This window comes from Tetrapisispora phaffii, chromosome 11 (genome assembly GCF_000236905.1).
Source record: "Tetrapisispora phaffii CBS 4417 chromosome 11, complete genome".
Classification (NCBI taxonomy): domain Eukaryota; kingdom Fungi; phylum Ascomycota; class Saccharomycetes; order Saccharomycetales; family Saccharomycetaceae; genus Tetrapisispora; species Tetrapisispora phaffii.
This window is the reverse complement of record NC_016530.1, coordinates 494,305-520,642: the sequence shown is the minus strand read 5'-3', so window position 1 is coordinate 520,642 and position 26,338 is coordinate 494,305. Positions and strand designations below refer to the sequence as shown.

The window sequence follows — 26,338 nt, the reverse complement described above, 5'->3', positions numbered from 1 at the left end:
CATTTCTTATAGCATCAACGGAGTCAGCTACACCTCCATCTTCAGCATAGAAGGAACCCCATCAGGCAATACGCACCCATACTGACTCGCTGTAATCATAATAAGCGTAGATGCCTGCTACAGCTGTGCTGATAGTGTTGAACTATGAGTAATGCCTGAATTCATATTTCGGCATTGTAACCGCGTAGAAAATTAACCTTACTACTAACATTAAGTCATAGGTGAAAAGATATGGGTGTCATATAATTCTGTAGCAATGTGTTAACAAAATTATATTCACTCACTCCAGGACATAAAGATAAATAGTCATGTATATCAATCATGACACATATATAATGAATATAGACATAAGACAAGCAATTACAACTCGACTAATTGTACAAATTAATATTAAAACAACACTACTAGTAGTATGTCTGCCCAGTACGCCCAATTACTATCTCAACAATCTCCGTAGGGATCTATATAAAATTTACTAATTACACAAGTTGATTAAGACAGTTGATTTATTTTACATGGTTGGAAAACCTCTGGTATTTATACAATTATTGCTGTCACGATCACGAAACCATTCCATCTTCGAAAGACATGTTAAATATATTGAGTGATTTTAATTATCAATTTGGATTGCACTCAGGCTGTACTTGATCTGAGCCAAGTATTATTGAAAACGTTGGTAATCGTGGCAGTCTACTACGGTTCTACTCATTTTAAAGATGGGGCAATAGATGGCTCGGATATTCTTAATAGGAGACATAATTCGCTTAATTAAATCTTCTCATACAATAATCAAACTAAAGACATAACTTTACATTCAACATGCAACAAGCTCTTTGACTCTCTCTATCACGGAGTTACGCTACGAATGATTATGAAATTACTGACCATAGTCTAACTAAACGAGGTAGAGACGAATTGTCAGCATCTGTAATTGCATTTCATAGCAAGACCAACTCAACCTTACAATTTATTCATACCCATAATGGTTATAGTAATGGTAACCATCCAGTTAAATATTTAGGAAACCTGACTACTACTCTCACTAAACGTGGTAGTATACATTATTCTCCTGTTTGTGTTAGGTATCTATAGAAATATATTTTGATTATTCGGAATTTGTTGAAATATAAGTAACTATGGTCCGATCTGAAAGATGTTTCATAGCAAGAACGGTTCCGTACTCACAGAAATGGAATAATTTAAAACATAAATAGGATATGATTTACTTTAATCAATATGTTTATTTTTAGTCTGTAATGCTATATACATAATTATATTCAAAAAAGGATAAAACAACAAATAAATACAAGCTCCAAAGCTATTCAATCTACTAATCTACATTCTACTTAAACATATCGGGTATAGTATATTCAAATCTACTTATTTTTTGCATACGCCCAAAACTAGAGCAGTATGTGTTTGGATATCATTCCTCCGATCATTCTTCGTTTAACAGAAAATAGTACATTTAGAAATTGTATCTCAGAAAAGTAAATACATTATTCAGTACTGGAATGATAGGTGTGAAATGCGCACTGCATCCTGTTTACTACTTATGCCTCAGGAGTTATATGTATGTAGTAAAATGTTTCACTCTCGTGTACTTGACCGCTTGTTGAGTAACAAAGTTGCAAACTTCATATTCCTTGGAAAAGTTTAGTGCTGTATAGCTTGGGTTTAGAATTATTTATGCCAGGGACTGCATTATCGGTCGCATCAGTTGATGTGCCGTAATAGATTGGCAGTTCAAGATGTATCTCCTAGAGGGAACTTCAGGGAAGAGGAACTTTCTCTCACGGAACATTATCACCCGATGCGATACCTGTTTCCTAGACAAAACCAGAATGAAAAACAACATTTCGTACGTCTTTTTTGTCCGGCAGGACCATGTTTCCATATCGGTCACATGGCGAACCAAATGCGGAAAAAAATGATTTATGAAAATTCCAGTATGAAACAATTAAGTCTCATTAGAAACAATCACAGAAGCCTCAAAAACAGCAATGATGCCACCTCTATTAGTCAATCTGTATTGTGCAGATATTTCTAATTTCTCCCACAACGACTGCATCAAAATTCAAAAATATGTTTCAATGCAGATTCGTTTACCAAACTGCCATTAGATTCACCGGTGATGTTATATTCTAATATAATTATGTCTCTTATAGTGATTGAGAATGCTAACCTAAAGAAAAGTTTTATTAAAAATTTTGTTTCAGAACCTTGCATTGCCATTTTAGATAAACTCTAAATAATCTGATATTAGCCACAATGTTGCGTACAGAAACGAAGATATTCATAGAGTCTTCAATTTTGTTTCAAGTTGCAGCAAAGAAAAGTTAGATATCAAATAAACCTAAGCAGAACACGAGTTAATGCCAAATTTAGCAATGTACCGTATACGAACACTAATACTTGATTGGCTGTATTGTTGAGATAGTAATTGGGCGTACTAGGAAGACATACTGCTATTAGTGTTGTTGTAATAGTAATTTGTACAATTAGTCGAGTTGTAATTGGTTGTCTTATTTCTATACTCATTATATATATTATATATGGGTATAAAAATTGATGAAAATATTTATATTTGCCTAATTTTATTTAGTGTTTGGCCATATAGGATAACACATATTTGAATTGGGAAAGAGTAAATATCACAGTTGTGATGATTTGATAATCGTATAACTGAAATAGACGAACGTCACAACCCAAAGTGGAAATTAAAATCACTCAATATATTTAATATAACTTTCGAAAATGGAATGGTTTCGTGATCGTGACAGAAATCATTGGTAAAAATACCAGAGGTTTTCCAACCATGTAAAATAAATCAACTATCTTAATCAACTTGTGTAATTAGTATATTTTATATATTATTTCTTTTATGTAGATCCCCACAGACAATTATAATAAATCACAGACTCTTAACAAAGAAGAACCAAATAAAATCTAGTATTCAACAAAAAATGTTATCCATTCTTTCATGGAAAAGTTTAATATTTGGCTTATTTTTGTTAGACCATGTGGTTTGTTGCCAGGAAACATTTATAGTTCCTATGGCGGTGAACTCAAATCCGCATATTCCTCTAAAATTTGTCGGCGGCTTCTACGCTGGAAGAGCTACACAAGATGATATAGCAGCTTGGACAAGTGATTTTCCAATGAATGAAACTGTTTCAAAAACAGCTACACTTGCTGGAAATATAACTCTATCCGTTAATATCACAGTGATAAGTGTATCTGATAACCACACTCACCTAGAAGTGAAAAGCCCAATAGGGCAAGCAGAATATATTGGCACTCTTTACGGAAACACTTTTGTCAATTCTTTTTCGTTAATGAAGAGTGATGTTCCTGGTAGTGTTTCCTTTTACACGGGTATTTGCACGGCAAAAATATTATCTTTTCTTAAGACGACCATATCTTATGTCTACGAAAATGGTTATAACTTATTAAGAGCAGTTGGTGATACATCTAGTCTTGCCTCTCTAATTGCTTCAGCAATTAAGGGTGGTTCAACTCAAAATTGTGGTGGGGATGTTGTATACTGGTGGACATATAATGATGGGCAGTGGGCCGTTGCCTGGTCCACATGGACTACTGGAAGTAATTGTAAAACTACGGCATCAACTGATGATATAAGAAATGCCTTTGAACAAATTGTAGATCATGAACTTTCTCATGATAAAATTGGTATTTGTGTACACTTAAATCATGGAGGTACATGGGATTCGGATATTAGAATATTACAATTAGGTATCCCGGGGTTTACAACCAATGCATGGGATATGCAATGTCCTACTTCTTCAAACTCCAATTTTGCTTATGTCAATGATTGTTTTAGTTAAGTTTTCTGTTAAACTGTGTTAACAAAATTATATTTACTCACTCCAACTCATCAAGATATAAAAGGCATGTATATAAATCATGTCACATATAATTTATATAATGAATAGAGAAATAAGATAAGCAATTACAACTCGACTAATTGTACCAACTACTATTACAACAACACTGATAGCAGTATGTCTTTCCAGTACACCGAATTACTATCTCAACGACTAATGTTATATATAGGGTGGGCTACGCCATTTCTCTCACAGAAGGATATCTCAGAAGGCGACGTAGACGTTAACATACAATACAAATTTATAATTCGTCGTGGTCACCATAACACACAGATGGGATACCACCAGTAGGCAGAAAGCCAGGCCTGGTACCATCGTATGTATCAGAGTAACTTAAAACTCCTTCTGCTATATGCCTGTTTGAAAGGTTATTTTCATTGATAATCCAGTGATATGGGCCATAAACTTCTGTAAAAATATGCTGAAGAGAGTTTATTGCCGGAAAAATAATATTTGTATCTTTAGGTGCAGCAAGATCCGAACCTCCTTTGTTGTAACGACAGTAAGAGGTGATCAAACCCCCACCCAACCAAAATGATGAATCGTACCGCTCCGTATAATCTACCAACTTTCTATTTCGAGGATTATTCATGTGATCATTAGGATGCGTTGTTGTGAGATAAGAATTTTCAGGGCTAATATAAATATTTGCAACCGGACCAAAACCAGGTGCATGTAACCTAAACCATGTATTTGTTGCATATAATTTTTCTCCAATTTCAAAATAATTGTTACCCCACGTATCATGGACTGTTAAACCAATAGAATTAAAATTCTCTATCATTTTATTAATAGAAGTATAGTTTTTATAATCAATATTTCTTTTATTATTATGATTTAGTCCACCTATTGCTCCTTCAGTAGGCCAGTTTCCTGTGGCCAAAGATGCGCCAACAACTACTAATAGAGTACTGATACTCGCTAAAACGCATGACCATCTACAGTCACGGAAAGTATCTTGCCCTGAAACAGGGTCTTTTTTGCAACAATATTTACTAATTGATGCAAGAGTAATACCCGCACCACCAAAACCAGCCATACCAACACCAACCCAATTTACAGTTGTCCAACTTGCATCTCTTATTTAGTGGCGTAAAATCATGTGACATAATTTGCTGCCACCTCAAGGATGCAGATATATTATATGACTGTTCTAGTGGTAACAAATTTGGCAAATATGCTACATAATCTGTGGAATTTGACGATATGGAGGTTGGTGCACATGAAACAATAAATAGATTAATAAACAATAAGAGAAGTTTACAAAAGTGTAATTTGCGATTTTCTTGTGCAAATGAAAGCATGAAACAATTCTTATATTAAATTTCAGGCATATAATTCGTTATAAATTATCAACAAATCGAAAACAGAATTTTTTTGGTTAAGCTGTATATTATGCTGATATACATATACAATTAATTAAATAATGCCCTCGGATCTATATAAAATAAGTAATTCATAAAATATACTAATTATACAAGTTGATTAAGACAGTTTGAATTATCTTACATGGCTGGAAAAACCTTGGTATTTATACCAATGATTTCTGTCACGATCACGAAACGATTCTATCTTCGAAAGACACGTTAAATATATCGAGTGATTTTAATTACCAACTTGGATTGTGACGTCGCCTATTTCAGTTATACGAATAACAAACTATCACGAATGTGATATTTGCTCTTTCCTAATTCAAGTATGTGTTATCCTATATGGCCAAACACTAAATAAAATTAGGCAAGATATAAATATTTTCAACAATGTTTATATCCAAAACAACAAATCTTTAAACATTAATAAAGTTATTCGACGACTAAATCCTTATCTCAGGAGTGAAGATTAGAACAAACTTTTCCAATTCAACCTATCCAATTGCAACTTAACAGTTTCCTTGGTTGCAAACTTTTCATCATCTGCATATTGAAGCATAACTGTTCTGCCGCTCTATTTTGGTGCATATTGTCTTTCGTTGCCGCGCAGAGGGAAGAAGAAATTTGAAAATTTCAAATTTCGAAGCTGCCAATAAAATACGCCCAGAAATCTATGGACAACGGTTGAAATTCATAGCAACAAGAATATTTTGCTGCGAACTGTTCTGAGCTTCCAGTGACTATATATACATATATAGAACAATGCGGTGTTGCTAGGCGAGAAAACTGAGCTTGAAATACTCACAGTACGAAGATATGAGATGTTTTATTTCCGATTGCATTTAGCGGTGCGCAATATGCAGGGTTCTCCGTAGCCTTTAAGGAAATATTGTGAATAGTTACTTAATTTCTAACTCAATTGATACACTAACTTATCCAGTTACAGGACAACGACTGCATTGTTACTGGAGACAATCATTGTTGTACCAATATTGCATATTTATTTGATGTTCAATAAAAACTTGTTCAAAATATTATACAAATTGTTTACCATATCGTACTATATAAACCGCCGGATATTAATAAAATTTCGTATGTTATTTCTCGGTACTCCAATTGATGAATGATAAAAAATAAGAAAAAACAGTGAGAACCATCAATATGAAGTTGAATTATATTTTTGGTATTTCAGTGACACTTTTGGTATGTGTTTCAGGATCATTTCCATATTATGAACAAATTCCTTTCATTGCTACATCATTGCTATATCAGCATTTTGATGTTAATGATCCATTTTTATGTAAAGTAGGATGGTGGGGTTTTTTTCTTGCTTCTGATGGAGGGCCAATTAGATGGATTCAACGGATGCAGGATACCCGTGACGCTTGCAAAGCCAAACATGAGGATCCTGCAAACACTGATTGTGAGGACGGAATTTTCGATTTAGTCAGAGGTGCTATTCAAAATGTTATTACAGGAACAATGGGTTGGCATAGTGGATTGGGACCTAATGGTGACTTCCTTGGTGGTTCCTTTAATAAGAGAGCCATTTTATCTCTAGCAATCGTACTAGTAGCCTGGGTAGCGTACATGATGGAATAGCTTCTGCATTCATTGAGAATGGTGGTGTGTTAGTTGACAACAATAATTCAAGATTAGAAACAAGAAGTAATATAGGAAACAGTGATATTGTTGTCCAAGTACATAATACCACCTCTGGATACCATTATGACGTTATTATAAGACCAAAAATGCCACTTGTGGGACATTGTTACTTGATCGTCTACAGATTCTTTAAATATTAGTAAAAGAACAGCGACGAAGGTATATCCCCTTTGTAAGGGCTATTTCATTACCGATTATTGTGCTATCCAAAAACAGTGGGCAGGAGTTTATAGCAGCAACGAATTACAGGCTCAAATCGTGAAATAATTACAAAGGATGAGACTGAAAGTTGGCAAACAGATTTTTTAAAATTATATACTTTTGAAGAAAACGGAAAAGATCAAGATTGGCAACTATCTCTGCGTATGTTCTATGCAGAGGAAACTGAAACTGTAACCTGGTTATCCTGCGACACAGGACATTGAAAATGTTATGACCTATGTTACTTTGTGGACTTTTCTTCTGTGAGAAATGATATGATTATTAATATTTGCATCAGCTCATGTGATTACAACCACAACATGGGTGTATAAAAGATTGCTCCTGTTGACCTAAAGATTTCCTTTTATCAAAATTATATTATTAACGATATACACAGAATAAGTAGTAGTTCACGTTTACTCTATTTTATATATAGACCTTTAGTGAAAATATAATATATGATTGTTGTCTCTATATGTTTTGAGAGGCTCGCTCATTTAATGTTTTAGGAGGTTCAACGATTACTAAAAGTACAAATAGATAACTAAAAGATATATTTGGGATATTTGTTATTCATAGCCTAATATTAATTATGGTGGAAGAATAATTGGAATAACTTACATTTGAAAATACTCAAAATATCATTTCCATTTAGAGTCATATATTTATTTTTATTAGTTATGAACTATATATACCATACCACAATTATCTGAACTTCTTATCACATCATAATTATATATTAAATGATCACAACTTAGCTCTATATTTCACTTACCACTTTAATCTATTACCACTCCATGTCAAAGCATTTCATTCCTCTGTCCTTCCGGTGCTGCCAAATATCTGTACCACATCAATATCACAATGTATCAAAACATACTTATTTATACATAATTCACCTTCATATTAGGTAATACTAATCCTACATGTAAATATGTAGTTCCACAAAGTCAAAATTAGTTGAAGCTATAGTTGAAGGTAAAGTTAAATAATAATGTGAATATGAAATATAACTATTGACTGTAATAGTATATATTCAATTAGTGATGGAGAATATGCAGATATAACTATTGACGATGGTAATATATATTTGATCCCTGCTCAATCTGCTATTATTATACACAATTATACTATTATAGATCAATTTGAAATTATTAGCTTTAAATAATAATGCCAATGCTTATATGTTTCTGTTGGATATATAAAAATTGTTGTAAATATTTATATCGTACCTAAATTTTATTTAATGTTTGACCAAATAGGATAACACATACTTGAATTAGGAAAGAGCAAATATCACATTCGTGATAGTTTGTTATTCGTATAACTGAAATAGGCGAACGTCACAATCCAAATTGGAAATTAAAACCACTCAATATATTTAATATAACTTTCGAAAATGGAATGGTTTCGTGATCGTGACAGAAATCATTGGTATAAATACCAAGGTTTTTCCAGCCATGTAAGATAATTCAAACTGTCTTAATCAACTTGTGTAATTAGTAAATTTTATATAGATCCCCACGGAGAATTATAATAAATTACCGACTCTTAACAATGAATAATCAAATAAAATCTAATGATAAACGATTTTACTAGTCAATAAACCTTTATTTTATCTGAAAGAAGTTTATAGTTTTTAATGATTGATCTGTGGTTACTGCTACGATTAATTATAGTTGAATATTCATTTATGAATAAATGTTAGTTATTGGTATTGAAACGTCGTACAGACTGATTTTAAGATGATACTTTGATAATTTATGATCGATGACGGCAGCAAAATAGTAATTGAGAACTATATCAGCGACATCATGACAGTTGTTATACTTCAACAAACATTATTATGTTGGAAAGTGTTGCGTATATATGTTACATTTAGTGAGTATAAGAATATAACTTTGATTTTTAAAAAGTAATTTTTGATTAAACAGAATTCTCATAAATGATTCATTTATATTTATGAAGGTAGATATGGTTAGCTAATGTTCTATCAATTTACTTCTAAATCCACATTTATATAACATGTGATTTCCAAAGGTTAAAGTGTCATTTATTACTACAATATGTTTTTAAACCACTTAGAAAAGAAAGTTATATAAAAATTAAAACAAAAATTATTCTTATAACAACTATGCAGAGATTAAACTTTTTATTTTCTAAAGTTCATATTAAAATAAAAATCATTAGAGAAACAACATATCTTAAACTTTGAAGTCAAAATACTTTCATTCGCTGCTCATAATAATAACATTGCAACGACAGCAGCTAATCCAGATGCTGGAATAAGATGTTCCATAACAGCAGCATCGTTGGCTGACTTCGAAGAAGCGTATGATAAGTATTGGGAATGTTTAGATATCATTGATGGATCAGTTGAGTGAGCTGCCCAGTATGAAGATGCAGCTGATGCATGAGAAGCAGCTGAGACAGAAGCAGAGAAAGCAGAAGCAGCTCTTGAACTATCAGCAACAGATACAACGACTGTTGTTATAACAGCACAAAAAATAGTTGATAATTTCATTGTTAATCTTCCTAAGTTAGATGTTCCCATGATTTGTTCTGTGTAGTGGATAATTATCGTCAAAACTGTTAATAAAAATACTGAACTGAAAGAAATCTCATTATTTCAAAAAATATTTCTAATCAATACAGCCTGCTTATATAGCAGTTGGATGAAAGAGGTGCACATTCTTTTGAAAATGAATGTTTTGAAAATGCATCTTTCATTGGCAAACTTTTGGGTGCAACGGGATATAAAATTAAGTGTGAATTTTTGTATAATTAACTTTGCTGAGATTCTGAATACTTGACAGGCAAATCATGTTCGACTCGTATTTCACAAGTATTTTTTATTGTAATTTATTTCTTTAATTGACTACGCTTATTTTATTTAAATTAATTTGCCAAAAGATTCTATACTTCTTTACATGAAACTTTCAATTTTTCAGATCTTAACAATCCGGTGCGGCATGATTCCGCACCTCATTCTATTGTTTTTATATGTAATATGAGTGATCTAAATGCAATGTTTGCTTAATGTTCTGATAATATTTGGTAACATAACGCTTGCTTGGGCTCGTATTTGTTATTCGAACTATCCGTTGCATTCACTAATTGACTATTTATTACCTTACTATTCATTCGTAATAAACTCTGCATCCCATTTCATTGCAAATTCTTTGAGCCGTTATAGTAAAAATTAATGGTAACTAAGTCACTATTACTGTAGAAAATGCAATTATAGTTATTCTCTCGAAATTTCACAATGCCTTACTAAGTGTACTAAATTGCAATATTTATAATTTACTAGCATCTAATCATAATCATATTCTGAAACGTTGATGTACTATGGTACTACTCATTTTAACTTGTAAATAAAAATACAATATTATGTTACGGATATATAACAAGGTGCATTTTGTTTTTTAAAATGTATCAGCTAATTTAAACTGTTCCTGTGGAGGTGTTATAACTAAAAGCGCAGAATCTCATACGTCAATTCATGTTCACCCAAAGCAATCGGTTCATTTGAGTATTTTGCGAATGTGTCGATATTTTTAGTCTTATTCATTTATTGGTGAAAAGGTATAATTGATCCATATATTCACATGTGTTAGTTAGTAGCTTCACCTAGGAAAACAGGCTAAATAGCAATGCCTCAAAGGAAATGCTAAAGGGCAAAATGATATCTTGCAAATTAAACAGTATTATAAAAAACGAGAAATTAAATGATCAACAGTTTTACAAACAGCAGCAACTATTCGTTTTCAATGAATCGTTAAATGATTATATGTCTCAGAATTCTAGATAACTAAAGGTTAAATTGAGGATTAGTTATGGTAGAGTGACAATGGTTTGAATATAAAGTTTTTTTCCATATTACTAGCAAATTAATAACAAAAATAACATACTATACAACCTACATATTAAATAAAACAAAACAATGAAACCTACAAAAGTTGTCAGCATTTTATTTTAGCACCTGTTGTTTTTTAGACTGCGTTTTAAAGTTCGGTTGTTAATGAAACCCCATTGATTAACTTGCAATTAGTTTTGTTGTTTCGTCTATTTGACTCTTAAATCATATCCTAAACACCCAAATTGTAACCACAGCTATATTGATCTACATATAAATAGAAAAATCTGGAGTGCTTAAGAATGCCTGTTTAAAAATAACAATTCAAAAATAATATCATAAGTTAAATGTTGGGCAGTTTAGATTTTTTCAGGTGAAGAAGCAGCTTTCTTACTGGAATTGTGTCTGGAAATTGTCCTGTACAAGTGCAATAATTTCTTTAATAGAATACAGTAATAAAACAGTGCATCATCTTTATTGATGGAATTATTCTGGTTCTAAGTTTACCGTTCATTATGCTTAGAAAAATTGAAATATTCGCAGATTAACTGCCATATTTTTAAAGAGTCAATTCAAGATTAAATAGGATATTATAAACTTTACTGCAGTTTAAAAAGTTAAGCATAAATACCAAGACTTTAATTATAGCTGCATATAATTTTAAGGTTTTTGGTACAAAACTCAGAAAGTAAATGAAAAATGGTTGGTTTTCATAAAATTAACAGATTCTTTAAAAAATGCTGCTTATCATTTTTAGCACCTTAAAACCAGTTATATGCAAGTATACATGAGAAGTATCTTTCTTAAATAAACTAGAACAGTAGTGATATGAGAAGTGATATACAGAGATATTACCAAGCCTTAGAAAAAAAACAATATGTTAAGACAATCTAAATTGCCTAGTTCCTGTAGGAATAGTTTTATGCCGTCAATTTCTTGACCATTGATAAAAACTCGATAGATATGATGATATCTTAATAGAAGTTCAAAACATACATTTCAATATGTGACATATTATTAATTACGATATTAAAGTTCCATATTTTTTCTCCTATTGTCGGATGATATATCTCTGGAACTCCTAGCACAGGAAGTATGCATTTCTTATAACTCTATTCAAAGACAATTAAGTACAGTCAACTTCTAGGTTTTCAACATCTCTTCTCAATTACAATACTTAGAAGTGACAATTCTAAAGTAGGCAAAAAGATTAAAAATTTTGATATTTTTTATTCAATTAACAATAAAAGACATGAATCAATTTTGGGAAAGACGATTCAAAAAAAAGAGCTCCATTATGTTATCGAAATTCCAAGATATCAAATGTAACCAAAATTGAATTATATGAATCGATATATAATAAGTTACTAATATGAACGTTAAAGAATTTGTGGTCAAAAGGAATTAGGAATATAAGCGAATACTTTTTAACGCTAATCAGATGTGGTTCATTATCTATAATAGTCGATGGTTACGTATATACAAAATACAACATTTACTATTTTAATAATATGCAATTAAATGAATTATATACTGTTATTAATTCTAATGTTTCTAACTCTATGTTTAACTATTATAAACAAAACTTATTCATCATCCGCTACAACATGTTTTCTTCTGAATATCTTAACAAAAAATTCAGAAATTGGATCGCTGTCAGATTTAACTATTATTTCACCTTCGGCGATATTTCCATGTGCAACTTCATCTGTTAAACGTGCATCCCTTAAACATAATGAAAAGGCTATCAAAGGAACGCAGAAAACTAGAGCAACAACAGTTTCCAATCTTTGGACATATCTGTAAGCTTGAACAACAGCTTCTCTTTCCGGGGGGGTGCCCCAGGCATAATTAGTGGTAAATGTATATGGTGATGAATATGCTGCTGTAGCTAGTGCAATGTCTTGCAAATGTTTGTACAATTGCTTATATAAGGTCTGAGTCCAGATTGCTCCTGAAACAGCTGCACCAATAGCAGAACCTATTCTGTATAAAGTATAATTTGCAGCGGTAACAGTTGCCATATTTTCATGAGAAACAGCAGCTTGAACCGAAACGGTAACTGGATATGTAAACAGAGTAGTACCAACACCCCAGACACATAGAGCACCAATGATGCCTGAATGTGATTCACGGCCACCTCTGAAATAGTAAAGTAAACCCATTGCCAACATCCATAACGAGCAACCTAACATAATCCAAGGTTTTAATCTTGAACACCTAGTTAAATAAAGGGCAAAAAATGGAGAAGCAACAGTTGAAACGAAAGAGGATAGACTACTAATTCTGGTAGCTGATTTAACACTTTCATCAACAGCAACAATTAAAACGGTATATAGATAATCAGCTGCCATATAATAGATAAAATCAATCAAAAATGAAATACCCATTGCTGACCAGACACCACGATCTTTCACTAATTTTGCAGGTAACAGTGGGTCTCTAGCAAAGAATTTTTCCCATAGAGCAAAAAATGGAATCAAAACAAAACCCAATATGAAAGGACCAATAACATTACCATGATTCCATTTACTACTTGTACCACCAGCTAATGTCAATGGAACAAGTATGCAACCTAAGGAACTACCCATTAGTATAAGACCAGCGACATCCAATCTCCAAAATAATTCAACTAGAGTACCCCATAAACCGTTATGTTCTTCATAGAAAGTTTTTTCTTTCAGAAGTTCTTTCCATTCTGGAGTTTTTCTGGCCTTCCATTCCATGTGGATCATGCATGCAATAAATGGAAGACATGATAATGGAATGATGAATGCCCGCATACCAATGTCCCATGACCAATTCTCAATTGGATTTGCTGCAGAAGTAATATTACCAGAAATCCAAGTATTAATAATGAATGGCCAAGTAGGAGCAAATTGATATGCTAATCTCCACTTCAAAGATGAAAAATCTGACAAAATAATCAACAGAATAAATAAGACACCAGAATAACCAGCATTATAAAAAATTGCACCTGCTGCATATCTTTGAACATCGTAGGCTTGGGATTGAATAATTGTACCTACAGAGTATAGTACAATGGCAACCAGAAAAATAATATATAATCTACCAAAAACAATCTGGAAGTCTGGCGTATATATTTGTGACACAGCAGAAACAACTGCGTTAATAACGGTGACAGTTGAAAGTAAGGAATGCTCAGCATATGATGATGTAGCATAACCAGTATAAATGTATCTAATATTACCATCTAACCCGTAACCATAACCACAAATAAATGCTGTGAATAACAGGAAAAGATGATGATACCATTTGTTGTATTGTGCGGCCATAATTTCAGTTTTTCTAATAACCATTGCTCTCTTGGCAGTTTTTGGAACATCATTTTCATCGATATCTTGAAAAGATTGATTTTGAATATTTTTTTTCTCACCATCTGAATCAGTTTGAAATTCAGCGATATTTTCATTTACTGAATGCTTCTCGGAGTAAGTATCCTTTGCATCAGAAGACGACATGAGGTTTGAAGTGTAATGAAGTTTGTTGTATGCTAATTTTTTTTCTGGATACTAAATTTGTTGCTATTAAAATTATTTTGCACTACACTGAACAAGTATAAGCGAATCTTCAGACAAGGATTGCAATGAAAGTTACTTACTTAGAAACCGATGAGAATCACTAACTCTTTATATGTGACAATGTAGCATCAATTATTTAGAAACTATAGCCTCATTTTGAATAATTCACGATTATTTTATTGGTTCTCATTGTAGCTTGGGAAACAATCCAATTGTAACTCCATTAACGGATAGCAATTGTCTCCAATGTTTTTAAATTTGTTGAAAGTACCTCATCGCTCACTCAATATTTTTTTATACGATAACCTAACCAGAATAAACCCAGCTAATAGACTGTGGAACAACTGTGGAACAACTGTGGAACAACTGTGGAACAACTGTGAAAAGTCAATTGAGACATGTCATTAGATATCTAATTAGGTAGACACTGTAGAAAATTTTTGAACATCTAGCAAAAACCACTAAACCTCTCTTATTCTAACTCAGAAACACCCAAAATATATCTTTTTCAAGCTGTATTTCTAATATACAAGAAAATATCGACCACACGAACAGTAAGCTGTAGCTGTTGTGTTTAATTTTGTAAACCTTGTGTTTTATTCCTCTTTTGTTCCTTTCCTTGCTCCCTCTCCAACAGTGCCTACAATGCAATATTAACAAAACATAAGTTCGTTCTGGGCAAAAGGTTTTATAAGACAGTTAGGTTGTCAATAATGTTAATAACTGTCGAAGACACTTCACATAGGCAATCTGGTGTTATTTAATTATCGATAACACCAACAATCTGAGATACTCTAAAATTGCATCATGCATCTTTTATTAGAGACGAGCTGAACTGAGAGACCAGGTGATACAAGTTCAATAAAAATTGTATCCAATTGAAGATAGGTAATGTTTTTATTCATTGCACCTCTTTTTTTCCTCGAAAAGCTCATTTGCGAACTATTTTTCTTGTAGATTTTTTTTAATTGCACCCAAGAGAATATAAACTAAAGTCGTAAAAGTCAATTAATTGTTTTTTCGATGCGAAGAATGATACCGAGATGTACCGAACTTTAATAGACTACATATAACAATAACCACGACAACTGCAGTAATAATTACGTATGCGGATAACTCGAATATCCTACTTACACATTTTGTAGGCGTCTAAGTATTACCGAGAATGTGAAATTGCTATATAATCTATTTGATTTGATTAATTTAGTTACATAATCAATTGAAGGTAAGAATGGTAAAAATGACAATAAAGATTATCTTAATGTTGTATCTCACCTAAGGTAATACGAACTATTTGGGAACATAAATAAGCTACAATAGTTTTTTATATATCTTAGTGTTTATTGGAAAGGAGCAGCGGAATTGAGCAGTGGAAGATTATCGGTAAACTATCATCAAATACTTACATTGTTTGGTTAATGATAACTCAAGTTATGTGTTTTCAATGATTGACTTTTAAAGTTTTCTTGTCTTTATAAACATGAAATTCTATCTTGTAACCCATGTCATTGAAGTATAAAGCAAAGTGCACACTAGTCTGTATTGCATTTAGGTAATATATATGTATGATAATATTCAAGAAAGTTAATGATAAAAATAATATAATTATTTACATGTGAAGCGTTGATATTCTCCAATAAAAGCTGAATTGGGTAGACATATATAGACACATATACATGTCTTGCCTAGTGTTGAATAATTTATTACATTGCGCTTGATTGTAACTTGATTGTATCTGTATTCTCTACTGGGTTTTTTTTGATACAGGTAAAGTTTATTTTGACTGTCAATGAATATTCTATTAACACAAATAGAACTTCCTAAAGGTGGGAAGTTATTTTCAGGACTTTTGATTTGCATTGAAATGGTTGTGCTGTACTTTAAGAGATCGAGTGCTTCGGACCCTATTGAATCTCTGACCTCCAAAACAAGGTACCAACTATCAGAGTTCAATTTTTCTTTATAATTAACCTCTTTATTGGTGTTGCTCTGGAATATAAAGGCTTCCAGTTCAAGTACACCTGAAATCAATGAATTTATAAGCTCTCCTGATTTTAAATTTGAACTTATCTGTATATCTTTTTTATTATCTAGAGTTTTTTCAATTAAGCCTAAATCTAGTTTTTTTGGTAAGTTCTCATTTAGTATCGCATTATTATTTATATAGCGATGCAAATTTGGTGAAAACATTCCAAAATATTTTAAACTCTTGAGGATATCCTCCATAATTGATAAAATGGTTATAGACCTGGGCAAATGATTCATATTATTTTTCTTTGAATTGCCATAGTAAGATGTCTTGATTTCATGAAATTGATTTTTCTTTGCCTTTTGTTCACAAACCATCATAATGTTATAATTGTATAACTTCTCTAAAAACGCATCAAATTTTTTCTTAACGACTATTGATTCTTTTATTGTATTTGGTTTGGGCGTGTGTTTAAGTTGAAAATAGTTCTCTAAAATATAGTAATCCCAGCTCTTTATACAATGATGACAATTATTCAATTCTTGCAAAAAAGTATTCACTTTAAAAGAGTGTGATTTCAGTTTCATGCTTTCTATGAATATATTAAATAAGATAACTTGCTTATAAACCTCAACTTCATAGTCAGATATGTTGCTTTTGTTTGATAGCAACATTGATCGGAGAGCATCATGTGAAGTTATTGGAAACTTTGATCTGAATAGCTTCTTCAATTGTGCTGACTTCCTAGGATATTGAATTATATCATTGATGGTTATGGATTCCGTAATATTATGCGGTACAAGTGAGTCAATTTCAATATTCTCCTTATCTGATAGTTTATTCAGTATCCTCTGGCCATTTTTATATTCTGTTTCTGAACAAAATCCAGATTTCAATAACGCTCCAAAAATATCATAATCCTTAAAATATTTTTTATGCTCTTCTACATACTGAGGAAATAATCCTATAGCATCGCAATTATTTGGTAAAGATGATGCCAGAAAAATTGGCAATTCTGAATCGTTGAAAGGAGCTATTATCTTTTGAAAATCAATTGTACTTTTCAACTTTTCATAAAGTGATTTATTCACAGCAACACCTCTACAATCTTTACTAACCATAAGAGAAGGCCATGAAATATTTTGAATTGTTAGATTTCCAAATTTGGATTTCAATGTAATAGTATTATTAAAAAATAACTTTATATTATCAGATTCAGACAGCAATTTATATCTCGGTCTTATAGGATGCTGAAATAGAACTTCTTTTGAGCTCCACATAAATTTTCTATCTTTCCTTTTTATTTTAAAATATTTTGGATTCACAGCAAATTCTATAACTAATTTCTCATCCAGTAATGAATCATATAATAAAATTTCTGACAGTTCATTTGCTTTAATCGATTGAAGATCACTAGGTAATATAATATTAATCACTTTTGAATCTGGAGTAGATTTATTTACAGTTTTTAAAGCATTCTTAGCTGCATTCGTGATGATTGGAAAATTTCGATAAAATGTTAGGTTCTTATTTGTTGATTCACGAATTGTGCATGATTTAAAAAGTGTTAACCATTTAATATATGAATTTCCTCCCATCGATAACGTCAATAAGCAAATATAATTATACTCATGTGTTTATATGTATCTGTAATCTATTAGCTTTGCGTGTTATAATATGTCATATTCTTCGATGTCTTTAAAAATTTACCAAACTCATTTTTTTATAAACACATTATTCACGTTCGGATGGTGTTTCTAATGATTACTGCAGCAATACTTTTGCTGTAATATATAATATACATAATATCGAATAAAACGACAAGTATTGTGGTTACTATATCACTATATGTCTATCAATTTTTATATGCTAAATATTTGTGTTTTTCTTATATCCTCCTATATTATAATTGTTAGGATTTTTCATAAGCTTCTCTTGCTAACTTTAAAAGGATATCTAATTCACCGGATTGCATGCACATACTATAGAAAATACTAGACTTATTCTGGAGTAATACATACGGATGGTCAAATTCGAGTGCCTGGCCTGCATCTAAAACCAATATCTTATCATAATCTATAACAGATTTTATTCTATGAGCAATAGTCAGAATTGTTTTTTGAGAAAATTCATTTCTTATGGTCTCTTGAACTTTGAAATCAGACTTGTAATCAATGGATGCAGTTGCCTCATCCAATAATACAATTTTTGAGCAATGAAGTATGGATCTTGCTAAGCAGATCAGTTGTCGTTGCCCTTGCGATAAATTTATACCACCTTCAGATATAGGACTATCTAAATTTAGAAAAATATTCTCATCATAAGCAACGTCTGCATTGGCGTCATAATTCAAATTAGCAAGATAGTCTTCTGTTAGTAGGTGAACTTTGACTAATGCGTCGTAAATATCTTTATTCTCATATTCTTCATTCGGATCTAAGTTGGATCTGATAGTGCCAACAAAAAGTGAAGGATCTTGAGGAATAATTGTCAAACATGAACGAAGTCTTCTCAAGTTTATTTCACTTATATCAAGATCATCGATTAAAATCTTACCAGATGAACAATCTAAAAATCTGAATAAAGCTGAAATAATAGTTGATTTCCCTGCACCGGTTCTCCCTACCACCCCTATCTTAGATCCTCCATCAATTTTTAAATTTAACTGTTTTAAAACATCAGGCAATTTAGGGGCATACCTTAACGAATAGTTGGCAAAAGTAATGGCACCCTGTACTGGCCAATTTTCGCTAGGAGTAATGGCACCCGGATCTGCTAATGCTTCTTCCTCAATTTCCATATATTCTTTTAATCGTTCAACAGAATTCATACTCATTTCAACTGTTGAATAAAATTTTACCATCCAAAGACAAAATTCAGTAAAAGTGACTGCATAAGTTAATGAAATACCGGCTAAACCAGCATCAATTTTGTCAGCATTTAACAATATAAAAGCACCAGAACCAAATACCGTAATTGCACCCAATAAATCAATCCTAAAAGACAACCAACTATTAACTGACCACATATAAAAAAAGAATTTATTATTCTCATCAATGAAATCTAGATTTTCTTTTAAGAATTTTATTTCGTTCCCAAAAGCACGGATAGTTACAAGCCCACTCAAAGTTTCAGTGAAATGCTGATACACAGGAGATTTGCTACTCGACTCAAACCGTTTTAGTTCTCTTGAACAGCATAAATAGAGGTATCCTATCGTAATAGAAGAGCATATAATAAAAATGGCGATGATTAAAAATTTTGGAGTAATGAATACGATAAGCATCAGAGCAGTCACTGCTTGAATAAAGCAAGAAAAAACACCATCAAGAAAAGGAGCTAATTCAGAATCTAGCACTTGAATATCTTTAGAGAATCTGTTCATTATTCTTCCAATTGGTGTATTATCAAAAAAAGTTAATTTACTATTAACAACACGGTAAAGTAATTTCTTAAATATCAAATTTGCTGTATTCACACCAGCAAAAAACGAAAATATACCTCTCGTTGATGAAATGATCGAATGAGTAACACCAATGAGGAAGTAAATACGTAAGTAATATAACGAACTTTCATTCCCTATTGTTCCTCCATTAACATCTAAACTGTTATCGTTCGACCAATACCGAAGCCACCAGGATTGGCTTACATATATAGCATGCGCTAATAATAACAAACCACATATAAATATTATCATTTTGTGACCTCCATATAAGTCGAAGTACCATTTATAAACCTCTGAATTAACTGCACCTGAAACATTATTTTCTAAACCCTCTTCAATATCTTCAATGAATTCAATATTAATGGAAGTCTTCTTTGAATTATCCTCACATAATTCCCGTGCAAATATATCATCGGCGACTTTTGTATCCAAGTTATCAGAGCTAGTCTCTCCAAAATTGTCTCCTGAGATCCTACTTTTGAGGTCAGAACTATCCTCTAATTTATTACTTCTAAATATTGTGTTTAGATCTTCAACATCGGTAGCTATCGTATCAAAATTAGTAATATCAGGAAAATATCCTTGTTTAATCAAGTCAATAGGTCTTCCACTCGCTACTATGTATCCATTTTCAATCATAAAAACCTTCGAAGCCTTCTTTATAGTTAGGGAAACGTTATGTGATACAAGAATGCACGTTCTTCCTTGCATTAATGGCCCTGTTATGCATACGTTATATATCCATTTTGCACTATGCGAATCTACTGCACTTAAACAGTCATCAAGAATCAAATGCCTTGATTTAGAATATAACGCTCTTGCCAAAGATATTCTTTGCTTCTGGCCACCAGATAAACATGAACCTTTGTCCCCAACAATAGTTTTATCTCCTAAATTTAATATCTGGAAATCTCTTTCTAAACCACAAGCAATAACTACATTTTCATAACGATCTTTGTCATAACCCATATCAAATATAATATTATTTCTAATAGTGTCATTGAATATCCAAGGCAACTGAGAGCAATATGCAATTGAATTTAAAAGATTGTCTGATTCAGGAATTAAATTGAACTTCGACTCTAGGTTTGGAACAAACACTTTCCCTGAAAATAGATGTAATTCGCCCAATAATGCCATTAATAAAGATGTCTTACCAGAACCTGTTGGACCTATTACCAAATTTAATTTTCCCATTTCGAATTCAGCATTAATATTACGCAATTGGAAACTTTTTTTATTACCACACCAACCCAATGTTGCACCACTGAATGCAAGTCTATTTTGGGAAGAATCTACACTTAGATTTTCGAATTTAGTAGTTTCTTTCACAGATAAAAACTTTTCTATTCTGTCTAATGAAACTTTTGATTGAGTAAGGAAATTTATGGTATTAGATAACTGATCTAACGGGGCCTTCAACAAATTAAATAGCGCTAAAGCAGTAAAGGCCACCGGTGTTGTCAAATCTTGTTTATCAACTAATATGTAATATGAAAACGATAATGTAGTGATAATGGTAGGACTTAAATACCATACCAACGCATTTATTGACCAAGTTATAGAATTCCTTTTCAATACTGATATTTCTTTGTTTCGCAAACCTAAAATTTTTTGAATGATATTATTCTCCCAACCAAATGATTTAATTATGCGAATTGATTGAAATGTCTCATTTAAATTTTGAATACGTTGATCAGTAAAAGTTAAAGTTTCTCTCTGAAAGCGTGCTATTAGCTTAGTTAGGAATACATTAAAAGGTATAAAAAAAATAATAACGGCTGTTCCAATGAAGGCTGCTGTACCCAATATTCTATACAATAGAATTACTGCAACTACTGCCATTATAAGTGCTTCTATTGAAGAATGCAAATAATTACATAATTCACCCACTTTGATGGCGTCTGTGGCCATTAAATTAATAATTCCACCGTCACTAAATTTTTCTGCAGTGTTAGGTTCATCAACAAACCGAAAGCATTCACTTTCATCGTTACTAAGATTGTCCAATATGGATTTTTTCAGACCTTTTTCATAAATCGCTGATATGATTATACTTCTCATTCTGATAGATATTCTTCGACCTACAAAGGCAATTTGACCTTGGCAAATTGCCACTATTACCTTCGATAATAACATACTAGAAACATATAACCACGCAATTTGATAACGTTCAGGTTCAGGATTTTCAACAAACTCTAGTATTTTTTTTAATAGTATTGTTGGAATAAATGAAAATATTGAAGAGAACACAGCCCATATTATTTGTATACTAATTAATTTCCAAAAGAATGTTAAAAATTGAAAACTAAAAGACTTATCTTTGAAATGATTAATTTTGAATCTTTGAAAATGTTTAATAACATTCAATGAATAATCATCTTTAATTAAATCCCAAACCTCATTTGAATCTAGAGTACTCCTGATAGACATCAGGATAAGTGGAGATAACCATGTAAATGAAATCAGACTAATTAAAGAAGAGATTGGTTCTGGACTTGATATCGAATCAGGTAAATTCCTATATAAAATAGGAAATTGATTTTTCACAGGTGATGTAAACAATTGAAAGAATAAAATAAGATTAACATAGAATTGATGTGAATAGTATTTGGTATCCAACTTAGATATTTCACTATTAATTAACGTCGACCTGTATGGTAAAATGTGTGACATAAATACTATGAAATAAGAAGTAAATGAAACATTCCAAAGATTCCCTAGCCTTGATGATATAAAAGAAAATGCTTGGTTGGTATTAATCAGACGGAAAAATACCGTTATTGCAAGGAAAATCCAAAGGAGTAACTTTATAAACATGCTGAAAAATGTCAACTCCGTTTTGCTATCATCTTTGAAAGATGAAATGTTATCAAGCCAATAGCAATGATAAACTACTTGACTGAAAACAAAACTGAATTCTATTATTATATTAATAACATCGAGACGCTTACGCTGACGTACTATTATTAACGGTTCAAAACTTCTAATACCTGTCCAACTAGGTAGTCTTGTATCTAAATCATAATGATCAGCTTTTATTTGATTATGCATATGAATGCTAGGTTGTATTTTATGATGTCCGTCCTTATTGCTAACTTGTAAACCATTAGTACTTGTAATTGTGTATTCCTCCTTATCGCTAATATTATCGGCAAAATCCTCAAAATACTGAACAGGATGATGAATTTCCAATCCAGCAGTGTGGTGTCTCCCGTTCTCATTTAAGGTAAATTCTTTATCTTCAGGTATCATGGGGAGTTTTATTGAACTGGCCCCATTCCTGGTGGAATAAATGTTATAACAAACATATGCTAGCAATCCTAGTAGTAAGTACAGTGGAATATCTTCATTAAGATATTTAATTCTGCTGCAAGAAGTCAAGTCATCGAAATCCCAAATTTGGCATGTACTCATTGCTCTCTTTATACCTCTTATCCCAATTAAAATATTATAACTTCACACCACTCAAATCAAAATAAAACAAAATTACACAATCTTGAAATATTATAAGTAAATAGATAAATAGATGGTCTTGGAAACAAAATGAATGGATGATTAAGCCAACTCTTAACTTAAATTGATATTTAATTTATCTGATCACCTAGTATCGGTAAATTTAACGAATCTCAGAGTATATGAAATAGTGGAGTTAGCATTTTCAGTATCATTATATACAAACATATACACATACACGTCTACATATATATATGAGTTTGCAAGTTTGTGTGTTTTCACTGCCAAGAAACCTTTTAACGATATCCAGATCTACTTTGGCTACATTCTAGACTGAGCTGTAAAGTTACTTTGCAAAGTTTTTTTCAGGCGATGAGCTTCACTTCAAAATTACTTTGCACCCAAAAAGTTACTATTGAAAGTAACAGTTTAAGAAAGAACGACAGTTTATGGAAGTATTTATATATAAAGTGATTATTTAATTATAAAAAATGCTACTTCGGTGGTCTGACTAACTTGATATGATGCATTATTTGCTTTTGATGACGAAGTGCTAGTTTTACATACTGATGAAAAGGATATTTATGAACTTTGGTCTTGGATTTACCTTATCCAGAATCTGTATAGAATATTCATAAAGTATATACTTGGTAAATTCATAACCGGACGTGGAACCAATTAAATTACAGGTGAATAAGTTAAGTGCGTCTGTCGATGACTATCATTGTTCTTCAGAATTATTTTAACGACTATTATTTGATTTTGTAAGTTCCCATTTACTGCCAATATGTAAATTCCCTTTGTTTATAATGTAAGTGCTGTTTCTTGAGAAGATATCTAACACGTCATAATTCACTATATAAAAAGTACACTAACTTTAATTAAGGCACGCAAATTTAATAAATATCTTTAAATACATTAAGATAGTATTGATTAGGTATATACAATTAAGACCGAAATCGTATTAATGCAGTTATAAATATATTTAAAGACGAGCTAATTCCGTAGAAAAAAAATATTGATTACAATTTGGCGATCATTCATCTTGGTTAATTGCAGCTGCAGTATCAGGCTTTTGTTCTTCCTCTAAACCATCAGTTATCTCTTCGTTAGCATTATCCCCAGGAAATACTGGCTTTAACGCAGCGACATCCACTACAATTGCTCTATCTTGGAAGACCTTGCCTTGGAATTCTTCAGATTTTTTAATAATGTCAACGTTTGGATCGGTGAATGTGACAAAGGCGATACCCCTGTTCATTCTTTTGGAAAAGAAAACTCTTTTAGTTCTTTGATCTCTCATTCTTCTCATTGGTAACACAACATCTTCTTCATTAATACCAAAGAAATGGGCCAATTCGTGTTTGTTAGCATAGTATGGTATATTGTTAACATAAAGGGTATCAGTCGATCTTTCCATTTCATTTAACGGAGTTTTCTCTTTTCTAGGTGGAACAGATGTGGAACCTCCTCTTCCGCCTCTAAATGAACCACGGGAAGTAGATCCTCTGTAGGAACCACCACGACTGTTGTAACTCCCGCCCCTAAAGTTTCCTTTATCACCTCTGAAACTACCTCTGAAGCTGCCTCTGGAACCACCTCTGCCTCTTCTATTGGCCATTCTTTCTCCCTTGGCCGCATCTCTTTCTTCTGGACTCAACCCTTTTCTAATAAAAATTGCTTTGTCCTTGATCACTTGTTGATCGTACTTTTCAAGGATTTTATCCATATCAATCTTTTCTGGGAAGGTGACAAAAGCAAATTTATTATGAAACTTACGTGAATAGCCATTACTTGAAATATTTTCATTCTGTCTTGCAGGAGGAATATCAACTTTAACACCTCCAGCTTCACTACTAAACAAAGAATATAAATCTTCTTCAGTGCAAGACGAAGCTAAATTACCCACAAATATGGTAGTATCAGGGTCAATTACAATCTTTGTATCGGTGTTTTCTTGTACTTCCTCGGCAGGAATAGATTCCTGTACCTCTTGAACTTCTTGAATATCTTCCATCTTTTATGTTAACTTATTTTTCTTTATGCAGATATAATCGTTTGCCTTTAAAAATATCCTTTTTTTTTAATCTTTTATTATTCTACTGTTACTCGTAAAATAATGATGCTTTACGACCTTGAGATAACAAAAAACTAAATTACATTATAATGTCAACTAAATACCAAGACATTCATCAATAAAGCAATAAACGATAACAATATTTCACTTCGTTGAATAATAATAGAATTAAATTAAACCAATCCTTAATTATTTTTCTTTATTACTAGTTTAAGATTTCCATAAAAATGAAACATCACGAATAAAACCTTCAAAAAAATTCAAAAAAAAAAACATTCGAAAAAGCAAAACTAAAAGGGAGACAACCTTTTAAAGCAGTAATGTTGTTATTAAAGGCAGTGAGTTCAAGCAAATAATCACTTTCTTGATGATTCAACTCTGAAACTTACAATATGAAGAAAATATTACATATAGACACCAAAAGAATAACTCAAGCTCATTAAGATTAAAGAATGGTGCATCTGTTCCCGATATCTATATATCTACGAGGTACATGTGTCTGTTTATTTCTTTAATTTAAGTTCTCATTAATGTTGTTGCAAAGTTATGCGACTATGGAGAACACAATAAAGAGAGGAATGGTACTGTAAAGTGAACCTTTCCCTAATATAGCACTAAATATTCTCTTGCTGTTTATACCGATGACTATATATCTATATCTATATCATGTTCTACGATACGTTAAAAGTGCCTTACTTAGAGGTTTATTATTGTAAACCGAGTACTATACATGTAGGTTATAACAAGATGAATCAGTCTCTCTCCTTTCTCTTTATCTCTTTCTCTGCGTAGTGGGGTATAACATGGAGAACCGCAGTCTCCTTCTCCATCCACAAGATTAAAATA

The 26,338-nt window shown here is 31.9% G+C and overlaps 6 protein-coding genes across 6 annotated transcripts; 1 reads left to right on the top strand and 5 right to left on the bottom strand.

The window, feature by feature from the left end:
- Positions 1 to 2,966: 2,966 nt before the first annotated feature.
- TPHA0K02350 (uncharacterized protein) lies at positions 2,967 to 3,848 on the top strand (the record flags this gene model as incomplete). Its single annotated transcript, XM_003687751.1, has 1 exon — positions 2,967 to 3,848. The coding sequence occupies one exon, from the start codon at positions 2,967 to 2,969 to the stop codon at positions 3,846 to 3,848; it is 882 nt and encodes a 293-aa protein (XP_003687799.1).
- Positions 3,849 to 4,149: 301 nt separating this feature from the next.
- Positions 4,150 to 4,947, bottom strand: TPHA0K02340 (uncharacterized protein; the record flags this gene model as incomplete). Its single annotated transcript, XM_003687750.1, has 1 exon — positions 4,150 to 4,947. The coding sequence occupies one exon, from the start codon at positions 4,945 to 4,947 to the stop codon at positions 4,150 to 4,152; it is 798 nt and encodes a 265-aa protein (XP_003687798.1).
- Positions 4,948 to 12,589: 7,642 nt separating this feature from the next.
- ARN1 (siderophore transporter) lies at positions 12,590 to 14,485 on the bottom strand (the record flags this gene model as incomplete). The annotated part of the gene is made up of 1 exon (XM_003687749.1): positions 12,590 to 14,485. The coding sequence occupies one exon, from the start codon at positions 14,483 to 14,485 to the stop codon at positions 12,590 to 12,592; it is 1,896 nt and encodes a 631-aa protein (XP_003687797.1).
- Positions 14,486 to 16,150: 1,665 nt separating this feature from the next.
- CBP2 (Cbp2p) lies at positions 16,151 to 18,112 on the bottom strand (the record flags this gene model as incomplete). Its single annotated transcript, XM_003687748.1, has 1 exon — positions 16,151 to 18,112. One exon carries the CDS (start codon positions 18,110 to 18,112, stop codon positions 16,151 to 16,153), a length of 1,962 nt encoding a protein of 653 aa, XP_003687796.1.
- Positions 18,113 to 18,426: 314 nt separating this feature from the next.
- Positions 18,427 to 23,376, bottom strand: TPHA0K02310 (uncharacterized protein; the record flags this gene model as incomplete). Its single annotated transcript, XM_003687747.1, has 1 exon — positions 18,427 to 23,376. One exon carries the CDS (start codon positions 23,374 to 23,376, stop codon positions 18,427 to 18,429), a length of 4,950 nt encoding a protein of 1,649 aa, XP_003687795.1.
- A 1,075-nt stretch (positions 23,377 to 24,451) lies between these two features.
- On the bottom strand, positions 24,452 to 25,432 carry SBP1 (Sbp1p; the record flags this gene model as incomplete). Its single annotated transcript, XM_003687746.1, has 1 exon — positions 24,452 to 25,432. One exon carries the CDS (start codon positions 25,430 to 25,432, stop codon positions 24,452 to 24,454), a length of 981 nt encoding a protein of 326 aa, XP_003687794.1.
- Positions 25,433 to 26,338: the final 906 nt, after the last annotated feature.